The sequence below is a fragment of the Hemicordylus capensis genome, chromosome 1 (genome assembly GCF_027244095.1).
Source record: "Hemicordylus capensis ecotype Gifberg chromosome 1, rHemCap1.1.pri, whole genome shotgun sequence".
Lineage (NCBI taxonomy): Eukaryota > Metazoa > Chordata > Lepidosauria > Squamata > Cordylidae > Hemicordylus > Hemicordylus capensis.
The window spans coordinates 111328264-111345812 of record NC_069657.1 but is presented as its reverse complement, the minus strand read 5'-3'; the positions used below and the strand labels follow the sequence as shown (position 1 = coordinate 111345812).

Here is a 17549-nt window from a genome sequence, read left to right as displayed (position 1 = left end):
TCACTTGCAATTTTTTTTTTTTAGAAATTTGTACAATTCACCTCTGATGTACCAAATCATTCCAAGCTAAGAGGCAAACCAGGACAGATGCCTCCAGCTACAACCGACTGTTATCTACCAACTATAAGGCAGGATGTCATAGCTACTTCTGAAACAGACCATGGCAAAATAACTATAATTGGTGAATAAAAATGTAACATACCTTTGTTGGAACACAGTAGGAATTCATCAGCCCTATAACCACTCTCACATTTATTTGATGGATTCAAGAAAACGTGCCCTAAGATGTCTTGGAAAAAGGTACTTTATACCTTTGAGTTGGCAGCTAAATATTCCTTTGAACCCTCCCCCCTTTTTTCTCCCATTGTTGAGGTCTTCAGACCAAGAGACAGCATAAACATGTAATAAAATATGAAGAGACATGACTTTTTAAAAAAGAGTTGTAGACCAAAAAAAAATGCAGTTCCAGGAAAAAAAATGTGTACTTCCAGAAGAACATTTATGCAGTTCAAAAATCTGAACAATGCAGAACTCCAACAAAGCTTTATCTGAAGTGAGGGATAGACAGCAAATCTAAAAATAATGTATTATAGATAGCCAAAGTAGTGCAGCCAGCTGCAATGAAGAATACTCAGGGATGATCTAAGTTACAGAGCAAAATCTGCAGGAGGGCCAAAGTTGTGCAGCCCTGGTATTAAGTTAGCCAATGTAAAAAATGACTGATAACAATGAGCAAAGTAAAGTGAGTAGTCCAGGTTCCTCTAGAACAGGGATTCTCAACGTTGGGTCCCCAGATGTTATTGGACTTCAACTCCCATAATCCCCAGCCAAAGGCCAACTGGGCCTGGTGATTATGGGAGTTGAAGTCCAATAACATCTGGAGACCCAACGTTGATAGATTCTGGGATTCTAGAGCAGGGATTCTCAAGAATACCCTCTTCTCCTTCTCCTGCCAAAGACACTCCCCATCAAGTTTCATTGCTCCACTGCTACTCTCTGCCAAGGTTTCAAAGCCATACTACAAGTGGCCACCACTTTGTTTGGATTCAGAGTGGCCAATGCACAGGCCTACTCTGTAAGACTATATTGAAAAGAAATGCATTTAAGTATTGAAAGTTAACAGAGAAATACAATATCTGATTAACTAAATGCACCTGGCTCCTATACCATTTATATTTTTATCTTCCTCGCTGCTTATTGTTTGGTGCCTGCAGTTGCTGAAGATCCCAACATTTTCCTTGATTTTTCCTAGCTGTCCAAGCCTCTTCCCAATTCTTGTTCAACTATTTTTTTACTTTTGTTCTCTGGCTTTGATTTTGGTTTGTCTCATGGATGGTCCCTCATCCCTTGCTTCATTAGCTCACTCAAGACTAGGTCATGCAGATCCCAATATTGATCAGACTTGCTCCCTTGGTGATAATAAGCTTCAACTATCTTGTATGGTGTGGTGTCACTGAGATTCTCTATTCTAAGGTACACATCTCCGCCTCAATTTACCTGCCAAGCAAGGCACAGCAAGAAGCAAAGATCTCTATTAGATCAATTCCTTCTTTTCCAGTCCAACACGGTTAAGAATTTTAGTACACAAGCATGTTTTAAAGATTGTGTGAAGTTCCCTTTTACAAGCAAGGACTAAGGCTGCAATCCTATAGACATTTAATAGTAAGCCCTATTGAGTAAACATACTTAGAACTGCAGCATAAGAGGCCAAAGAAACGATGAACCCATACATCTCATGTCAGTTATATCTATCACGAATATATTTTGAATCTTTAGGACTTTGAAAGAACACTCCTCAAACCGATTTAAAAAACACTGTTTCCCGTACCTTTTTCCTAAATTTATTTGATTTCTATAAATGAGCATCCAAATAACATGTTATAAAATATGTAGTGTATATAAAGATCAACAGAAGTAATTTAAAGTGGGCGTTTGTTCTCCATTTTGATGTAATTTTTTCATGCCCATGATCTCTAGCTTGATCCTACTTTAAGTATTTAAATACTAGAAAGCAAGTACTGACTTGCCTATTTAAGCCTATTAAAAATCTACAATGCTTTTTAATAGCAAAAGCAATAACAGTTCTGTGACCTGAAGTTCAGTATGAGAAGGGTTGGTGGGGGGGCGCGACAACGACAAGGCAGTGGATGATCAACTGTTCCTCTCCTCTCCCTCTTCAGCATCCCAATAAAGTCATTCATGTCTATGACAAATAAAGGGCTGATGTCACTGATCTGGCTTAAGTAGCTCCCGGTTCACTCAGGAAGCTGGGCATGATTTAATCCCGAATCAGAAAAAAAGTAGTTACTCCATTGAAACTACTCACAATTTAAAACCATCTGCTATCATTAACTGAATTATTTTATTCCTTTCGTATGAGTAAGAAACTGTCATTACACTGCATCACAGATGGCAAAAGGAAGCAGGATGGGTGGCAGCAGCAGCCTTCCCAACTCTTTCAGGCATTCCAAATCTAACTGAAGGTAACTTATGTGATCATCCAGGCATCCTAGTTCTTGAAGACACTGTGGATACCTTTGACCAAGTCTTTTATACTGAATCCTATTTCACATTTAAATTATTAAAAATTGGCTCTCTCAGATATGGTTATTGGAAAATGCATGTCTGCATTACTAATACAGGGCAGCTTTTTACAAGCCCATGATGCCAGCAAAATGTAAAAAAGAGATTCCTGAGGCATGCACGTTTCCAATTTCCAGTAGTAAGAATCCAGAATTTTTGGCAGTGTTGGGTTGGCATTGTGCCAACCCAACATTTATATATTTTATTTTTATTTATTTTACATATTTCTATACCACCCAAAAACATGCGTCTCTGGCCACCTTACAATTAAAATAATTTGAAACAGCAAATCAACTAACAATTAAAATCATTTAAAACATTAAAAACATTGAAAACCCAGTATTAAAAAATTTAAAACTATAAATCTAATTAAAAGCCTGAGTGAATAAATGTGTCTTCAGTTCCTTTTTAAAAGTTGCCAGAGATGGGGAGGCTCTTATTTCAACAGGGAGTGCATTCCAAAGTACAGGGGCAGCAATGGAGAAGGCCAGTTCCCGGGTAGCCGCCAGAGGAGTTGGCAGCAACTGAAGACGAACCTCTCCAGGTGATCTTAACAGGTGGTGGGGCTCATGGTGAAGAAGATGTTCTTCTCTTAAATACCCAGGGCCTAAGCTGTTTAGGGCTTTAGAGATAATAACCAGCATCTTGTATTTTGCCTGGAAACTTATCGGCAGCCAGTGTAGGCAGCCTAAGCCATTTTGGAAGGGCGGTATAAAAATCAATCATATAGATAGATAGATAGATAGATAGATAGATAGTTCTTTCAACACAGGAGTAATATGGTCTCTCCAAGATTTATTTATTAAAACATTTTTATACCGCCCAAAACTTACGTCTCTGGGCGGTTTACAACAGAATAAAAACAAAGTAAAACATTCGTTAAGACAAAAATGGGGGGGGGGGGAACACACACACACATTACAACAATTTAAAAATTTAAAAATATTTTAATACAGCATTAAAACCATAAAACCATTAAAACAACATTAATTAAAAGTCTGGGTGAAGAAATGTGTTTTTAAAGACTTTTTAAAAGCTGTCAGAGATGGGGAGGCTCTTATTTCACTAGGGAGCGCATTCTAAAGCTTTGGGGCAGCAGCAGAGAAAGCCCGTCCCTGAGTGGCCACCAGACGAGCCGGTGGCAGCTGCAGACGGACCTCTCCAACAGATCTCAGTGGGTGGTGGGGTTCATGATGAAGACGGCGTCCCCTTAAATACCCAGGGCCCAAACTGTTTAGGGCTTTATAGGTTATAACCAGTACCTTGTATTTTGCCCGGAAACACATCAGCGGCCAGTGTAGCTCCTTCAATACAGGAGTTATATGGTCTCTCTGAGATGACCCAGAGACCAGCCTGGCTGCTGCATTCTGGACCAGCTGTAGTTTCCGGGCTACATACAAGGGCAGCCCCACATAGAGCGCATTACAGTAATCCAGTCTGGAGGTTACCAGCAGATGTACCACTGTTTTGAGGTCATTCACCTCAAGAAACAGACGCAGCTGGCGTATCAGCCGAAGCTGATAGAAGGCACCTCTGGCCACTGCCTCAACCTGGGAGACCAGGGAGAGGCTCTGATCCAAAAGCACCCCTAGACTGCGTACCTGTTCTTTCTGGGGAAGTGTGACCCCATCCAGAACAGGCAGATCAAAATCATCTCTCGAGTTCCGACCCCACACAGTGAGTACCTCTGTCTTAGCCGGATTCAGTCTCAGTTTGTTATCCCTCATCCAGCCCATCACCGACTCCAGGCAGGCATTTAGGGAGGTTATGCCCTCTCCTGATGATGCTGACATGGAGAAATAGATTTGGGTGTCATCAGCATACTGGTAGCACCCTGCGCCAAATCTCCTGATGATCTCTTCCAGCGGTTTCATGTAGATATTAAACAACACTGGAGACAGTATGGAGCCCTGGGGAACACCATATAAGAGTTCAGATTTTGAAGAACAGCAGTCTCCAAGGGACACCATCTGGAACCTGCCCGAGAGGTAGGATCAGAACCACTGCAAAGCAGTACCTCCTACCCCCAATCCCCTCACACATGGTCAATAGTATCAAAAGCCATCAAGAGATCCCAAAGGACCAACAGTCTCCCTCTCCCTCAATCAATTCCCAATTGGAGATCATCCATCAGGCCAACCAAGGCAGTCTCCACCCCATAGCCTGCCCGAAAGCTAGTTTGAAACGGAGATCAACAATCTTAGATCCAATACTAGATTAGTGATCTGTGTTAATGGATGGATTGTGTGGTGCCAACTCAACATCACTGAAAATTTCTGGGTTCTTACAACCCAGGAGTGCACACAGCTTGGGAATCTCCCCTTTTTGTTTCACCAGCATCACAAGGCTTGCGAGAACTTGCCCACTGCATTCATGAGTGAATCTATCACAGGATGTCAGACCACCTGCTGCAACACTCTACGACCAAAGGTTGCCTGCACAGCAGGCAAGTGACGGAACCTTATAGTGGTGAATGAAGGGGGTAGTCGAACTCCAAGTGGCGACTTTACAGATGTCCACCAAGGGGAAATGTGTAACAAAAGCAACGGATGCAGCCATGCTATGCGTAGAGTAAGCCAGAACGCCCTCTGGCGGCGCCAGCTTCTGTGACTCATAAGCAATGTGAATACTGGCCTTAATCCAGGCCGCCAAGGATGATTTAGACACCTTCTGACCTAGATTGTGAGAGGAGAAGGAGACGAACAGGCCATTGGACCTCCGGAGCTCCTTGGTACAGTGGACATAGAAACACAAGGGACGCCGGACATCCAACTTGTGCCACAGGTGCTCCCTCGGATGGGTAGGGTTCTGGCAGAAGGAAGGGAACGATGAAACATTGTATTGACCTTTGGCAAGATGGTAGGGTCTAGACGGAGAATCACCTCCTCAGGCTGAAAAATGAGAAATCCTTGTGGATCGACAGGGTCCCCAACTCTGAAACACGTCGCACAGAGGTGATGGCCACCAAGAACAGAGTTTTGTAGGACAGGAGCCTCAGAGGGATCAAACTCAATGGCTCGAAGGGCGGTGTCGTGAGAGCATTCAACACCCGGTTGAGACTCCAAGTAGGGCACCGGAGGGGGGCCAGGTTGGTGGCTCCTCTTAAGAAGCGAGTGATGTGAGGATGTAAGGACTGAGTGCCCTGGTCCGAGATGTCCAAGACCAAGGCTAGAGCCGAGACCTGCCTTCTCAATGTTAATGGCTTCAGGTGAAGGTCCAGGCCAGCCGGAAGGAAACCAAGGACTTCTGGCACACCTGCCATCAAGAGAGGAATGCCTTGGGAGAACGCTGCCCAGGACGCCTGGTAAATCTTCTGCGTGGATGATGATGCGAAGCCAAAATGGTCTCGATGGCCTGTGGGGCAGTAGTCCTTTGCACTCAACTTGCAGCGCTCAACTTCCATGCACAAAATTGGAGCCAGCCCCAGATCCGGATGGACTATGGGTTCATGAGATAGAGGGTCTGCCCGAAGAGGCAGGCACCAAGGAAGTGCAAACAACAGGTCGACCAGGTTGGCACACTATGCCCTCCGAGGCCAGTGAAGAGTGACGAAGATGACTTCTGCTTGTTCCAGATGCAGCTTCCGAATGACCCTGGAGATGATCGGGATCGGAGGAAATGCATACAGCAAGCCCGGGGGCCAGGGAACTGAGAGGGCATCCGTGGCCTCTGCCTGGGTTGACAGGAATCTTGATAGAAGCCTTGGGACTTGAAAGTTGCTTTGAGATGCAAACAAGTCCACAAGGGGGCTGCCCAACCATTTAGCGATCTGCCGGAACACCTGTGGATGGAGCTACCATTCCGATGGGCTGACCGCCTGGCAGCTCAGCCAATCCGCCTGCGCGTTTTCCTCTCTGCTGAGGTGTTCCACGTGACAGAAAGAATTTGTTGTTCGGCCGAGGCAAAGAAAAGATCAGTTGCCATCATCAGCCCTTTGGAGTGAGTGCCCCCTGGCAGTTGACGTGCGCTTTGGCAGTGGTGTTGTCTGTCTGAATCAGGACATGCCTGCCTTGAACCATCTCCTGAAAGTGAAGAAGGGACAGTCTGACCGCCCTGCGTTCTAGGAGGTTGATGCTCCACCATCTCTCGAAGGGGCACCACACCCCCTGTTGATTCTCTTGTTGGTTGATTCTCGTAGACTGCTCCCTAGCCGGAGAGGCTGGTGTCCATTGTAATCAGGATCCACTGGGGCTCTGTGCAGGATCAGCTCACATCCAGGGGAATGTCAGAGGAATCGACCCGTGTGTCACCACCATGATGTCATCCTGGAAGGGGTGAAGGAGCCATTGCTGGGTCCGAGAGTGCCAGCTGGCCCAGGGGACACAGTCCATGGTGGCCACCATCAATCCCAGTATCTGGGCCAACAAAATCAGGTCTGAGGAATCTGCCTCGAGCAGGGGGAGAGAACGTCTGCCATCTTTGATTTCCTCTCCGGGGGTAGGGTCGCCAAGGCAGGGATGGTATGAAAAATTGCTCCCAGATGTTGCAGGGACTGCGAGGGGTGAAGGTGGCTCTTGTCTCGATTTATTTTGAACCCGTGGTCGTTCAGGCATTGCAGGGTGAGTTGGAAGTGTCTCTGGGCAACCTGGAAAGATGGAGCCCTGATCAGTAGGTCGTCCAAGAATGGATGAAAACACACACACACACACACCCCGTAGGCGAAGGTGTGCCGTGAGTGCTGCCATGATTTTCATGAAAACCCATTGGGCTGAAGCCAGGCCAAACGGGAGGGCACTGTATTGAAAATGTTGATCATTGTAACAGAAGTGAAGAAACTTCCTGTGTTCTGGGTGAATGGGCACATGGAGATATGCCTCAGAAAGATCCACTGAGGCCAAGAAATCGTTGGGAAGTACTGCCTGCTTGATGGAACGCAGGGACTCCATCGGGAACTTTCACTTTTTGATAAAGCGATTGAGGCGCCTGAGATTCAGCACCACTCTCCATGACCCGTCTTTCTTGGGCACCAGAAAAAGTAAGAGAATAGATGCCTGAAAATCTTGAGGTCCAAGGCACAGGTTCGCCTGTCTGAATCTGTAGTTGGTGTGGAACCGCTTCCAACATCCGGAGATGTTGCTCTGCTCTCCAGGATCGGGGGATAACAAAAAAGGAGTAGTGAGGAAGGAAGGTAAGATCCAGGGAGTAGCCCCTGGTTACAGTGCAGCACCCATCAATCCTGGGTGGTGGACAACCAAGTAAGGGCAAGCAATTCCAGCCTGCCCCCTATAGGCTGGCAGTCACTGCCTCCTGTTGAACTGGGGGGGGGGGGGCTGAACCAGTGGCTCGGTTCCCCTGGGGTCTAAAGGTTCCTCTGCCGCGAGCTCTCCATTGGTATCTGCCTGTGTCCCGAAAGGAGGACTGCCTGGAGTCCCTGGAACAAAAGGATGGTTGAGGTTGAGGTTGTCTCTGAGCACGAAAGGAACCCGAAGGGTTGCGGAAACCTCTATGGTACTCCCTCCTGGTGAAAGGCATTGCCTTCTTTTTATCCTTGGTCTCAACCAAGACTGGCTCTAGCGAGGGGCCAAAGAGATTAGAGCCAGAATAAGGAGAGGCCATGAGGGCGATTTTGGATTTTGAGTCCACTTGCCACCCTTTAAGCCATAAGGATCAGCGTAGAACTACCCCCGATGCCAGAGCCCTTGATGCCTATTGTACACAATCTAAACTGGAGTACGCCATGAAGACGGCTGCCCTGGCCATCTTGTTTATGCCTTGTCTCAGTTTAGAATTACCTGGGAGGACCATTGGAGCCAACAGCAGTGGAAGGCCCTGCAGAGGAAGGAAAAACCTCTTGGTCCAACTCAGAAGGAGGAACTATGCCCTTTACTGCACTTCTAGCTTTGGACAATAGGACATCAAAGTCAGAGGAATTGAAAAGGCACGCTGAAATAGGTGCCACTGGGGTGGCATCCTCCTTAGAGAGCTCACCCTCCTCCTTATCCAAGCCTCTATGCAATGAAACATGAGACTCAAGTTCAGATCCCAAGGATAGTTGAACGGGGGAGCTGGATCAGGCAAGCCAGGGTTAAGGGAGTGGGGCGGTTGAGAGCGGGTGGAGGGGTGAAGCTGGGCCACCAGGAGTGAGGGGGTGAAGGTCTTTGTGCCTCCGAGAGACCTTAGTGGGTCCAGGTTCCAGATCTGACTCTGATGAAGGCGATCTGGAAAGGCATCGCTTGCGTCTATGCTTGGGCGGCTTGGGAACAAAATGTTCACGCTCACTAACTGGTACGGCTTCCCTCCCTGGGCTGGAAGTTGGGGAGGATGAGGAGGAAGGCCTATGAGGTCTGGGCACATGAAGCGGAGTCCCTGGGGGGTGGAAGCAGTACTGCTAAAGCTTGTCCTTGAGGCTGGGGTAGTAAGGGCAAGCATTCCCTGGTGAAAAAATCCTTCAGCCATGAGCTCACATCGGGAGGAAGATGCGGTGGATTGGGCCCCATAGGTGGAGGGAATGGGTTATCTGAGGGCCTCTCAGCCCCAGACAGCAGAACAGATGCTGATTTGTCCACCAGAACAGCATCTCTGCAAACCTCCGAAACCTCAGAGTCCCCACTGTGTGCCGGCCATTCTGTTAAGGTGGGAGAGCGCAGGCCAGCTGGCTAACCCTCTGCTGCAACCACCAGGGATGTGCTGATGGACGTTTGGTCATCCTTCCCCTTCTTGTGTCCCTTCGAACGCCTGCACACTGCTTGGATCAGCTGGCGCTCGCTGAGGTAAACAGATTCCTAAAGGTGCTTGGCTTTTTAGGCTTGCCACCATTCCCCTCTTTAGATAGCTTGCTGCGCGTGTGTGTCTTACTCAGGGAAAGGAAGGGCATCGGGACTGAAGCCGCTGCCGGAGCGGGGAAGGCTGCCCCTGCCACTGCCGCGGTGCTAGTCAAGGCTGGTTGTGCCTTCGGAGGCTGGTCGGGGACCACAGACCCCTTGGAAAGAGAGCCCCGAAGAAGCTCCTCTGCGTGAGCTATATCCATAGCCAGAACCCACTCAGCAAGGAGCTTCCCAAAAAAAAAAAAAAAACTGTAAAAACGAAAGTGAACACCAATCAGCCGAATAACGAAAGAAAAAACAAATTTGAGGGATATTTTGGCAATAAAGCAACAAAACACTAAGACATTTTGTTAGATTTATATACCACCTTTCATAAAATTATCCCAAGGTGGTATATAAACAACTTCCATGCAAAGTGAACAACTTCAATATCAAAACAACTTCCAGAAGCAAGGGTTATGTACTTGATAGCCTTTCCTCAGCCTAAGGCATTGTTTTGCCTCAGAGAACAGAACACACCTGCAACAAAACAGACAATTGTTAAATTAAGCATAATTCTATTCTGAAGGTGATCATCTGCTAAATTGTTAAAGTGGCTGTCAAAGTAAAATAGAGAAAGTCTTATAGTTGATTTAAAGGGAAGGGGCCATCCTTCCCTTGGGAAACCTCTATTGCAATCTTGTAAGGGGTGGGGGGGTGGGGGAAGACAGATGGCAGGCAACTAGGGAGAGAAGTTCAGCAGAGCTGGAAAATGGAGTAGGAAAAGAAATAGGGCAGAGAAAAATAGGTCAGTAAGAGTTGGTAAAGACTAAAATTATAAAAGAAAATTTACAAAGTAGAATATTAATAGAAGTTATAAGTGGACGAAGTATCACTTGGCAACATCCAGACTAAGGTAGTCATTACAAATTCATCTCATTGATTAAATGGTGGTTAGTCTAGATCTTTCCCACTCGGATTTAGTTGATACTGAAAGCAAGGACTGCTGCAACACTGTTGTTACTCCAGTGTTCAAGATGCTTACAGGAAATGATTTAGTAACTTCTGTTTATCTTTAAAGGCTTTTTTGGCCGTAATAAATGAAGACACCCCCCCGCCTTAAACTGGTGTATCTTGTTCTCCTTCTACAACTAAAAAACCATGTACCAAATTAGAGAAGGTATTGGGTACAATATGCTCACTCAAAGACGGTACACTCAGTAGTGCAGTTTAAAGAAGGCTCTTCTCAGTGATAGCAGATATGTAAGGAAAGATGAAGATGACAAGGCTGGTCATGGTTATGGAAGCTGACCATGAAGAACCTAACCTGTTGGCCCTACAAAGGCTAAATAGACCCTCTCTAAAGAGCTTCTGTGATTCTCCAATCACTTTGCTATAAAAGTGATGTTTTTAAATAAATAAAGCCAAATAAATAAAATAAAGGTAACAAAGCTGTTTTTTCACAATACCTAAACCATGTTAACTATATTGCAGAATTATAAACTATGCAGGTGTTCTGTAAGGCAAGAAGTACAAAAAGCAAAATAAATGGCAAGTTTGTGAAGTCTCGATATTATTGACCAACCAAAAAAAAAAAAATCAAACTAAAATTCAGCTGGAAAGGCAGAAGAATACATAACTACCAACATCTGCTAGCTCCTAATTTTTAACAATGTGGTGACTGACATGAAGAAAATGACTCAAAGTAGTCTTTTTAATTTCAATGGGGCTACTTTGAGTAATTTCCCTCATGTCAGACAGTATATTCAAGGATTATTTTAAGTTAAAAAAAGAGACATGCAATTGGGGATCCAAGAGAAAGAAGTTTCATTCTTATATGGTAATAGGGTATATTCTACACATTTATTATGCAAGCTTTGATGTTATCTGGTGCAGAAACTGACATTCTGGTAATCTTAGGCTAATTTTTCAATATGTGAATTTGGAGCAATTTTAGCTGACTGAAGTACTGGATTTCACAAGTATACAATATACTCTTTACTGGTAGGCTCACCACTAGACCCAGGAGAATAGTTGTGTCCATTTTCAGTGAATTCCTGGCACTAAAAAATCTGCCCAAAGTACCAATTTTGGGTGATCCTCTATCATTATTGCATACAGGCAATGGAAACAACAACACTGCCAAACTAATCTCATGTTAGACCAGTGTTCCCTAGTCTTGTAAAGTAATGAACAATAATTACATTTGCAAAATCTATTGGTCAACTCTAATTTATTCTCTGTGGCAATTTGAAGAAACACTCTGCCCTAAACAGATGAACACAAATGAAAAAAAACATATCTGTAGACCCATATTTGCAGCATTGTGAACTAGCAATGAATGCCTTAAAGAAGGCTGGCCAGACCCCCATCACACATTTTACAAGAGAGTATTACAATTCTGATTTTTTTCACATCCAGCTTCATGTTTCCCGCAAAACCATTCTTGGTCCCTGTCTGCCTCAGAGTACAGGAAGTCTTAATATGCCAAATATCCATCAGTTAAGGTAATAGGGCCAAGGAAAATGCCGGGGGGGGGGGGAAGACATTGCAATGTGGTGTAGTGGATGGAATGCTGGACCAGGGAGGCCTTGGTTTGGATCCCCAGTTATCTATGAAGCTGATATACTTGACCCATTCACCATCTCTCAGACTAACCTACCTCACAGGACTGCTGTGAGAACAGAGTGAGGTATTCCCTAAGCAAGGTACCTTGGAAGAAGGATCAAATACAAATAGGATAACATCCTTAAATCCTTAAATAAGTAAATTTGTAGTTAAATTAAGTAAGTTCCCATTAAACAGAACTCCAACTCATATTTCTCTGGCCTACTTGTTCACCTAAACCACTTTTATAATCTTAATAGAGAAGATACACAATCCTGGGACCATAGACAAGGGCAATTAATCATCAAGTATAAAGAAGAACAATTTATAGTCATGCTTTCCCCACACATACATTATTAAACATCTAACACCAAGCAGATACAATTAAAGGAAGAAGAATCTATGATGCGCCCACATTTGGAATATTGTGTACAGTTCTGGTCACCGTATCTTTAGGAGGATATTGTAGAATTCGAAAAAGTGTAGAAGAGGGCAACCAAGATTATCAGGAGCCTGGAACATCTTCCTTATGGAGCAAGGCTTCAGCATCTGGGGCTCTTTTTTTGGAAAAGGGGCGACTACAGGGAGACATCATAGAGGTATATAAAATTATGCATGGAGTAGAGAGAGTGGACAGGGATAATTTGTTCTCTCTCTTTCACATCACTGGAACCAAGGGCCATCCCATGAAACTGAACGTTGGGAAATTTAGGAGCAACAAGTACTTTTTCACACAGTACATAATCAATCTATGGAATTCTCTGCCACAGGATCTCTGCCATCACCAAGCTAGCGGTGATGACCACTAGCTTGGATGGCTTTAAAAGAGGCTTAGACAAATTCATGGAGGACACATCTATCAATGGCTGCTAGTCTGGTGGCTATAGGCCAGCTCCAGCCTCAGAGGCAGGATGCCTCCAAATACCACTTGCAGGGGAGCAACAGCAGAAGAGAGGGCATGCCCTCACCTCCTGCTTGTGGGCTTCCCTGAGGCATCTGGTGGGCCACTGTGTGAAACAGGATGCTGGACTAGATGGGCCTTGGGCCTGATCCAGCAGAGCTGTTCTTATGTAAGATGTTGTGCATCCAGAAACATTAGCATGAATTTTATAAGCAGAATTTTTTTAGCTTGTCCAGAAACAACATTTGTGGTAGGACTCACTTGGCTCCATGGTTACTAACGTATTCATTTAAAAATGAAGAAAATTGTCAAAATAATGTCATCATCCACAAGAACTCTCACTTGAGAAATCCCACAAACAGTATCTTTTAAATACTAGATTCCAAAATTTTGCAAAAGAAAAGTGCAAATGACTTCACAGTTTTCCTTCACAGAGTTCTCTGAAGAGCATAAAAAACTGGAATGAATGCTTATCTTATAGCCAGAAACCATACAGCCGCAGTAGCTGATTTGCACTGTGGTAGTGGAGTGGCAGTTTGAAAAACAGATCAGAGGCTACTCTGTCCCTAAAGACCTATACTTTTTAGCATCTCCACCTATACTTTGTAGCATCTTTCAATACATAACTAACCCTGTGAGGTAACCGTACCTGCCCCACTAAGAGTAGAGGGCAAGTGCCTATGGCTGATGCTGCTTCCACTCTGGGGTTGACTACAATGTTAGTAAAGGTAAAGTGTGCCGTAAAGTCAATTTCGACTCCTGTCACCCACAGAGCCCTGTGGTTTTCTTTGGTAGAATATAGGAAGGGTTTACCATTGCCTCCTCCTGCACAGTATGAGATGATGCTTTTCAGCATCTTCCTATATCGTACAAGGATCAAATACTGATAGTGTTGTTGCTGGGACATTAATCTCAATCTAACTCATACTAATAGTACAAATGCATAACACAGGGCTCCAAAGCTCCATGCAATACATACTCTCCACAAAACAACAACAAATAATATTTATATACCACTTTTCAACAAAAGGTTCCAAAGCCGTTTACATAGAGAAATAAATAAATAAAATAAGATGGATCCCTATCCCCAAAGGGCTCACAATCTAAAAAGAAACATGATAGACACCAGCAACTGTCACTGGAGATACTGTGCTGGGGGTGGATAGGGCCAGTTACTCCACCTTCTAAATAAAGAGAATTGCCATATTAAAAAAGGTGTCTCTTTGCCCAGTTAGCAGGGTAAATGCCCAGTTAGCAGGGGTAAGCTAGTAATGTTCCATTCTTCAGGCATCAGAAGGACTAATGTTCAGACATTACACTACATAATAGATAATTGGGTGGTGAAAGGCATCCTCTGTGCTAACATATACCACTTCCTTTATTTTGCCCCTCCTCAGATATGAGCAGTCTACAACCACACACACACACACAACCCTGTCATTCAGAATAGGTAGAGGTGTACTGCCCTAAACATTTATTTATCAATCATATTTTTATACCGCCTGACATCTACATCTCTAGGCAGTGTACAAAATTTCAAAAATCAGATTTTTGTACATAACACATAACACAATAAAAGGTATAAAGCAATTAAAACAAATTATTAAAATTAATTCTAATTAAAAGCAGGCAAGAACAGGAGATTCTTGAGGGTCTTCTTGAAAACAAACAGAGAAGGAGATGCTCTTATTTCAGCAGGGAGCATATTCCAAAGCCCCAGGGCAGCCACAAAGAAAACCAGGTCCTGAGTTGCCACCAAACAAACTGGTGGCAACCATAACCAGACCTCTCCAGAAGATTGTAACAGGCAGCCAGGTTCATTACAAAGGAGGCGCTCTCTTAAATAGCCTGGACCCAAGCTATGAAGGGCTTTACAGGTAATAACTAGCACTTTGTATTACACCCTAAAACATATTGGCAGCCAGTGCAGTTCTTTCAAAACCAGTGTTATAAGGTCCCTTCATATTGTCCTAGAGACCAATCTGGCTGCCGCATTCTGTACCAATTGTAGTTTCCGGACAAAGGCAGCCCACGTAGAGCTCATTATAGTAGTCATACCTGGAAGTTACAAGCATATGTATGATTTGACTACAAACCAGAGGTTGCTGGTTCGAATCCCTGCTGATATGTTTCCCAGACTATCGGAAACACCAATATTAGGCAGCAGCAATATAGGAAGATGCTGAAAGGCATCATCTCATATCACATGGGAGATGGCAATGGTAAAGCCCTCCTGTATTCTACCAATGACAACCACAGGCCTTTGTGGTCACCAGAAGTCAACACCAACTCAACGACACACTTTACTTTACCTATAGGAATGGATGTCATTGATGTATCAGCCGAAGCTGATAAAAAGCACTCCTGATCACTGTCTCAACCTGAAAAACCAGGGAGAGTTTTGGGTCCAGGAGTACTCCCAACCTATGTACCTGATCTTTCAGCGGGTGGGTGTAACCCCATCCAGGGGGTGTGTAACCCCATCCTAAACATGAAGTAGAGTTCTTGCCTGAGATTATTACTGTTGTTGAGTATCTTTGAGTTAGAACAGATTGCCTGGCAGGCAGGCTTAGCAACCATGTCACACCAGCTTCTTCACATTTTGTATCAACTCTAGCCGAGTTTCAGGTTCAATATGAGGTACCAGTGGAAATATGCAAAATCTCTTAATTATCTGAAGCAGGACAACTGTTCTCTTTTATCAATTTAGGTTGTATTTTCACGATTTCTTAAAATCTCATACAGGACAAGCTGTATTTTGATGTTTGCAGGATGGCAGAACCTACTTTTGTCATTATGTCTGAACAGGTGTCTCCCAGACAGTATAAGGAATCCCACTGAATATTCCACATTTTATTTCCCCAGCCTCTGGGGACTAAATACTCATGGGCAAGTTTGGGCATGAATTGCGTATTAAGCTGCAGGACATATAAGCATTTATAACTGAAAGACTAATAAATCTTTATCCATAGTAAAATAATTGTTGACATAAAAAAATCTAAATGACTTAGAGACTCTGAGAAGCAATTTGATGAGCGCAAAACACTCTCTGGTGGTTTAAGATGAGATCACTAAGAGTCAGCAAAGCCCATCCCCGATTGCAAGCTTTTGTAGTCTGGCAATTCTTGTGTGCTTGCAACCTCCAAGGCACACGGTATTGTTCTTTGCACTGCTTCTCTATTTAGATCGTGCCGTTAACAAATTGAGCCACACCTTCCTTAGAGCTGTGCTGAAACGTGATTTTCACTCAACATGATTGATACATATGGAAAAGAAACCTCTGCTCCCACCACTCAAAAGAAAGAAAGAAAAGCCAATACAGTATACTGGGCTTCCCCTTGGCACTGTAAAAGGCAAACATGAACTCTTGAACCTGAACTGCCCTGGTGAACACACACTGCAGGAGAAAAGGGCAAGCTACTTTTCTTGCTTATATTGGCTTCTTAGTGGTAAAGGCACCTTTAAAATGCACGGAGATGGGCTACAACTACCATCCTTACCACTCATTCTCAAGGCAGGGGTAAAGCCAGAAAATACTCCAGTTGTGCTGAGCCTGGCTCAGAATTACATGGCAGCCCCAAGCCTTACTCTGCCCGCCTCCCATTAAACAACAAGGCTCCCTTATATATAATACACAACAACAAACGCACCGGTTGCCGCCGTTGCTACTGTTGCCCCTTCATTCCCCTCACACCCGTCTTTCTCCCACTATCCCCACCCCAAAATTTCCGCGTACACCACACGGCGACGGGGCTCGATGGGCCCTAGTGCTCCCCTGCTGGCGGGCCCAACCCCGGGGACGCAGCTCTGCCTCCTCCTCCCCACCCACAGCAGTCTCTTCTCCGCTCTGCACAACGCCTGGGAGAAGGGGAGCTGCCCAAGCCGCCTCGAGGAAGCCGCAGGCACCCCGAACACGCCCCGAGTGTGCGCGGGGCAGCGAAGGCCTCGTCTCAATCCCCGGCCTTTCCTGGTGCAGCCCCCCGAGCCAGCGGACTGGCGAGAGGGCGGACCCTCTTTACCTGGGCTTGAGGCTGCTGGCGCCCCGTTCGTAGGCCCAGGCGGTGGCGGGCTGCGAAGACGCGGCAGCGGCGACCGAAGCCAGCGGGTCGGGGAAGGTGGGGGCTGTCGGGTAGTTCCTGTCCATCATCGGAGCGGGGAAGGGGAGACGCCGGGGCCTCGCTTGGGGCCTGGGCACGCCAGAGGAAGCAGCGGGCGGGCGGGCGGGCAGGAGGCCGGGGGGGCGGGTGCAGGGACCGAGCAGGGTGGGAGCGACTCCCCCTTCCCTCTCACATGAGTAGGGCAGCGATAGCAGCGGCAGCCACAGCCACCCCCCTACCCGGTCCTCCCCCTAATTTCCGCTGCAAGGGGCGGGAGACCGGTTTGGAATCAGGGGAGCTACGGCACGCGGCGGCGGGGGCTGCAACCAACCCAGCCCGAGACCCATGTCGGCCGGCGGCTGCTGCTGTGCTGCTGCTGCTTCCAGGATGCCCCTCCCACCCCGCCACAGTTTGCTGCTGGGGCTGCTGGGCTCCTGCAGGGCAGGGAAAGACGCCGCAGCGGTTGCCGCTCTTTCTGCCGTCGCTGACGATAAGCTGCCGGCGGTAGAGAAGGAAGACAAGCAGGGACCCGGACCTACAGAGCAGAACTGGGAAAGATGCCCAGCCCAACTAGAGTGTAGGCACGAAGAAAGAGGCATTGCCGAGCAGGATCAATTG

General features: G+C 45.7%; 1 protein-coding gene across 3 annotated transcripts in view; it reads right to left on the bottom strand.

The window, feature by feature from the left end:
* QSER1 (glutamine and serine rich 1) overlaps positions 1–17549 on the bottom strand; it is a 63439-nt gene extending 45890 nt beyond the window's left edge. The window contains exon 1 of one of the 3 annotated variants that reach the window (XM_053278882.1): positions 16854–17549. In XM_053278882.1, the coding sequence (XP_053134857.1) occupies positions 16854–16981 (128 nt within the window). In that variant the 5' untranslated portion in view covers positions 16982–17549. Of the gene's footprint in view, positions 1–16484; positions 16513–16853 lie in introns of those variants that run through there. The other 2 variants (XM_053278880.1, XM_053278889.1) reach the window with 2 other exon arrangements.